This window comes from Habropoda laboriosa, unplaced genomic scaffold (assembly GCF_001263275.1).
Source record: "Habropoda laboriosa isolate 0110345459 unplaced genomic scaffold, ASM126327v1 scaffold120, whole genome shotgun sequence".
NCBI classification, from domain to species: Eukaryota; Metazoa; Arthropoda; class Insecta; order Hymenoptera; family Apidae; genus Habropoda; species Habropoda laboriosa.
The window spans coordinates 44275-49772 of record NW_017100227.1 but is presented as its reverse complement, the minus strand read 5'-3'; the positions used below and the strand labels follow the sequence as shown (position 1 = coordinate 49772).

At 33.4% G+C, this 5498-nt stretch overlaps 3 protein-coding genes across 3 annotated transcripts in view; 1 reads left to right on the top strand and 2 right to left on the bottom strand.

Moving 5' to 3' along the window:
* Nucleotides 1-3108, bottom strand: part of LOC108571203 (lissencephaly-1 homolog) — a 16495-nt gene extending 13387 nt beyond the window's left edge. The window contains exon 1 of the mRNA XM_017933199.1: nt 2902-3108. The gene's annotated coding sequence lies outside the window, so the exon portion shown is untranslated. The remainder of the gene's footprint in view (nt 1-2901) is intronic.
* Nucleotides 3109-3537: 429 nt separating this feature from the next.
* On the top strand, nt 3538-4937 carry LOC108571206 (methyltransferase-like protein 5). Its single transcript, XM_017933202.1, is given in 5 exon segments — nt 3538-3606; nt 3675-3799; nt 3885-4064; nt 4218-4560; nt 4629-4937. Coding segments are annotated over 5 exon segments (972 nt in total). The 5' UTR covers nt 3538-3578; the 3' UTR covers nt 4925-4937.
* LOC108571198 (putative aldehyde dehydrogenase family 7 member A1 homolog) overlaps nt 4885-5498 on the bottom strand; it is a 2330-nt gene continuing 1716 nt past the window's right edge. The window contains exons 7-8 of the mRNA XM_017933194.1: nt 5246-5496; nt 4885-5173 (exon numbers count right to left, since the gene is read on the bottom strand). Coding sequence (XP_017788683.1) covers nt 4961-5173; nt 5246-5496 — 464 coding nt within the window. The 3' untranslated portion in view covers nt 4885-4960. The remainder of the gene's footprint in view (nt 5174-5245; nt 5497-5498) is intronic.

Below are 5498 nucleotides of genomic sequence, written 5' to 3'. Positions count from 1 at the left end.
TAAGAAATTGGGCTAGGATTCTAAGTCAGTTTCTAAAATTCTTTTCTATGTTAAAGGTGTACACAGTTAAAAAATAGTTTCAAACTGGCAAATAGAAATAAATGTAAACAAACACACTAAAGCATTATTTATAGGTCATCAAGTATGCATAAACTTCATGTGTTATTGATAATAAAAATTTATAATCATAATAGTATCGTCAGCAGATTAAGAAATTATTTGTAAAAATAAAAACTATGCAAATTAGAATTAATACAAAAAAAACGAAAATAAAACAAAACAAAATACCCTAAATAATGTTCAGTTGTATAAATATACTATTGTTTTAGACAGGAACAAAAACTAAAAAAATTTAAGAATAAAAGACAAATCGAAGTCCTAAACAGAAAATGACACACTACGACTTTTTTGCATTTCAGCGAAACTATAGCTTTATCATTTAAAATACTTTTAGTGAAGCATGTTCTTATTCAATAAACAAATTTTTTAACAAAAAAAAAAAAAAAAAAGGAAATACACGAGCATGAAAGGAAATTCAAATGACTATGTGAGAGCAGTTTGTCCTGAAATCCTTAATTGAAACAATAACAAGCTTCTACCTCTTTATTTTACTTTCCATTGGTAGAAAAACAAGAGGTGATTCAACAAAGAAACTTTGTCTATTTTTACTATGAAAATAGGTTTCTTAAGATTAAAGGTAAATTTTAAGCCAAAATACTGGTAAACACAGTAACAATATTTCGTTTATAAAAAAAAAATAATTTAAATTAAATTTAAAACTTTCACAATCAGTATGTCACGTTTTAAGTTGATCATTCAAACAATAAACAGAATCACTTTTCACAACTGATGATGCTATTTTAAAAGCATAACACTTTAACCATCTGGTGATCTTTACACACTGCAAATTTTTACACAAAATAATTTTGTGCGGATACTAAAAATACACGCACAACGTTCCTGTGACGTTACAACTACACAGCTGTTATTTAAATAGTGTATTAGTAAATAGTATTTGTAAACAGTAAGATGATGACACAGTTTTTACCTTATGTAACTATAAACTTTTTAATTCCATAAATTCCTTATTCCTTATTAAATAAATTCCTTATTAAATGTAAAATAATCGAAAGATAACATTTAACAAATTGTTCATGACAAAAATGTTGAATACTATTGTGACACTTCGTTCAGCTACAAACAGCGTATAAGGACCAAAATATTGATTTTATTCCTTAGCCCCTACGAAACGCACCCTTACGATGCAATCCGTGGAATGACATAACATTTGGCAAAACACGCGGGCCACGATCAAATAAATAAGAATGCGATTGGCTAGTGAAGTTTGAGTAACGATCTAAAAAGTGTACTGTGATTGGCAATTGAAATCAACCAGTTAGAATTAACGAATCGAGAACGGCCATCTTTTCCCGGTATTGTTCAAGTTCGATAGTCAACTGAAAAATCTTTGGAAACAAGTTTCCGACTGTCTTCGTACGCAAAGATAGGCGTCGTAAGACGAAATACTTTAAGAGGAAGGACCTTGACAATCAGGAAAGCGCGCTGCGTCGTCGCGACGCTTTATGACGATGCTTATCGGCGCGATGCGCCGTAATCGATAAACCGGCTGTCCGCCCACCCTCGTTGCCGTGTATTTCACCTTGCGGTGCATTCAAATATTCATGACGGCCTCTTTTAATTCTCTACGCCCAGTTGCGTTAATATAAACTACAAAATTCATTATAAAATTGTTATATTCTTCCACAAAACCTTTCTGATTGATATAAATCTTAACTTGAATCTTTTTATTCACTGCACCTAGGTCAAATACAAGTCCATTTTCAGAAATCGCAAGTTTTAGTACGAACACGATTTGATGACATCAAATCTTTCGGTAGAAAGTAAATGTGCTACATGTTTAATGGAACGGACGAATTTAAACACTTTAAAAAATTTTGCAAAACACAAACATCATTTCGAATACTAATATTTAACCTATTACAAACTCACTTTCTAATCCCCAAATTTACTAAAACTTCTTCAGATATGATATTAACCAAATAATGATATTTTGCAACGACTATTTCCGGGATCGCCAGTATAGGTGAGCGACTCTTGGCCTTCTCGACCCCGCATACCGTGATCTACCTGTGGCTTCGCTTTTCTCAACTAATCGCCTTACGCCTAGTACGAAAAGTTACTTGAGATCGTTGGCAGCTCCGACACCAAGATGACTCGTTTTCGCGCGTTTGAGTAGGATAAAGTGAGACTCGTTTGGCAACAATTCCAGTTTTCATGACTATAAAACACGCAATGCATCTGTGTTCCACGCAAGAACATCTCAGCAAGAATTCAGTTCACTGACAGGCCCGACAGCTGATCGCTGACTCGACAGCAACTCGCGCAAACAACGTCTGTCAAAAGGTGCAATCAAACCACCTCTCATTGTCTGTAGTCTGACAGATAAGATAATGCTTAAGACTAAAGGAAACAAAATTCGGTGCAAAGGTTTAAGTTCGATGGCTCGGCAGTTGCGGCAAAGCAGTAGTACTACCGCACAACGTAAATGGTCATTCGCGAAAAAATCAATTCGGAGTGACGTGCAACATGTACGTTGAATATGTGCGGAGCGTGGCTAGATGACTGACCGAAAGTCATCAACCAGTATCTTAAACAGTGTTTGATCGAGTGTACAACGTCAGGCAGTGTCACGTTGGTCAGAAAGCATTGATAGAAAATCGTTGAGTGAACGCGGAACAACCGTTTGTTGTAAATCGTGCACGGCCATTTTGCTAGAACCTGTCACGTCTGGTTGCCGTAGATTTTACAGTCAGATCAACCTGTTAACTATCAAATACATTGTGGGAATCAAAGTTCGCATACTGGGCCTTCAATACTTACTCTTTTTGTTCGAGTAGCAGTAACCGAGATCCTTCGAGATTGCAAAAATCACGGGAAAACCGGACGAACACAACCACCGAAAGACTACTCGAGATAACTTCTGCGATAGGACTGTCTCGCAAGGTGGCGCCTGCGAAAGTCTTCCCTTTTAACGCATGCGCCAAATATCGATGTCACTAATCTCTCTCGCTATCCAAGAGAACTACATTTCGACCATTACATAGTCACTAGGGAATTTTGTATTAATTCCATTTACACTTTCCTATGAGGAAAGTAGGGAATCTTAAAAAACTTAACCGTATTTCACGAGCATCTAATTGTTAATATTACAAATATTGCAATTAAAAGATAATAAATAAATAGTTATAAAATTGATAAAATTAAACAAATACTAATATACGACTTCCTTAAGGCAGTTTTCAAATTTTGTTATTTTAAAGAGGTTAAGGTAACGCAAGATCACCAAAATGTAAACATTCTCATGATGTTGAAGAAATGTAGTTAAATATAATTAAATGTAATATTTCTATTTTTTTTTAAATAAGATTTAAAACTAAGTTGAATTTATTACGTTATCGAATGACGACGTAATCTGTTTCTAATTGTCTTTTTGTTACATAAATTGCAGAAATTTATAAAATTGTACCTCTATATAAAGATAAAAAATCCAAATTTTGATGGCTTTTTCACAATCAAATTCGAGAGGTAATATTCTGTATAATTATATCATTTTCTTCAATCCCTAACTAAGCTTTTATTTGAATTGATTATAGAATTACAAAACAGGAAAATCTTAGAAGAATTGCAACTTAAGAAACAAATGCTTTTAAAACAAGGTGTGGCACCAACATTGACTACATCATTAGCTGTTACTTCAACAGGTTCCCCTTCTAATTTGGTACATTTCATTTCATATATCATTTTTATTTAAATCATCAGGTAAATTGTTATACATTTATGTTTTAAATATCTTTACTTATTAGCCTCCTACACAGCCCTCTGATGGTATTGCAATGAGTGCATCCCAAAGAGCTGCTTTGCACAATGCACATGCAGCATCATCAGGATACTTTGTGACACAGGATTCTTCTTTTGGCAATCTTATTTTACCAGTTCTTCCTAGATTTGATACTAAATGAAGAAATTAAATTGCATGCATTCAGGTTGTACATAATAAATGATATTGTGGACTTTATATGTAAATAAGTGTGATGAAAGTAATTTGGAATATAAATTAGGTATATTTTTTAAGTGTACTTCTTAAAACTAATGAAAGTAAAAGACAATACTAGGTGACAATTTATGATTAAGTAAAGAAAATGGCTAGCATTCATCTTCGCCATTTAGAAGAATATTTGCAACAATTAGATGGATTTAATAAGCCAAAAATATTACTTGAACAATATGCTACTAGTGCTCACATTGCATCACACATGTTATACTGTGCTCAATCACAATTCAATGATATAGAGGGGCATACAGTAGCTGATTTAGGTTGTGGATGTGGTATTTTATCACTGGGAGCACAGATGCTTGGAGCATGTCATGTTATTGGATTTGAAATAGATTCTGATGCACTAGAAATTCAATCTAGAAACTGCAGTGAAATAGAATTATTTGTGGAAGCTGTGCAATGTGATGTACTTCAGTACCTACCAGGTATATGTATATAAATATATAAAATGCTCTTATCAAAATTAATACAAATCTATATTATTATATTGCAGGAAGGTTTGAAAAATACTTTGATACAGTGGTTATGAATCCACCTTTTGGAACAAAGCATAATGCAGGTACAGATATGAAGTTTTTGGAAATCGCGACCAAGTTAGCATCAAATAGTGTATATTCACTACATAAAACAAGTACACGCAATTACGTTCTTCAAAAAGCTGCACAATATGGAGCCAAAGGCAAAGTTATTGCAGAACTGAGATATGATTTACCAAAAGTATATAAATTTCATAAAAAGGCTTCTGTAGATGTTCATGTGGATTTTATACGATTTGAATTAAATCAGTGAAATATTTTTATGAAACCAATTATACATCCTAATTGATTATTCAAACTTTATGCCTTGTGCCAATGGCAATTCATTTCCATAATTAATAGTTATAGTTGCACGTCGCATATAATGTTTCCATGCATCACTTCCACTTTCGCGACCACCACCCGTAGCTTTTTCTCCTCCGAATGCACCTCCAATTTCTGCTCCGCTCGTCCCAATATTAACGTTTATTATTCCACAATCAGAACCATGTGGACCAATCCACTATAAAACAAAACTTAATACTAATAGCATAATATAAATGGTGCAATCATATATCATACGTTACACGCTTACCTGAAATACATTTCCTATGCTTTTGGTAAAGAGGGAACTGCTCAGTCCTTGTTGTACACCATTATTAAGAGCAATAGCATCTTCTAAAGAATTTACTTCAAAAATGTATACAATTGGTGCAAAAGTCTCTTTTTGAACTATTTCAGCTTTAGGTGATAAACCAGAAATAATTGTTGGTTCAACATAAAAGCCAAGTCTTTCTATTTGCTTGCCACCAAATTCAATTTTACCACCACTTTTTAAAGCACTATCT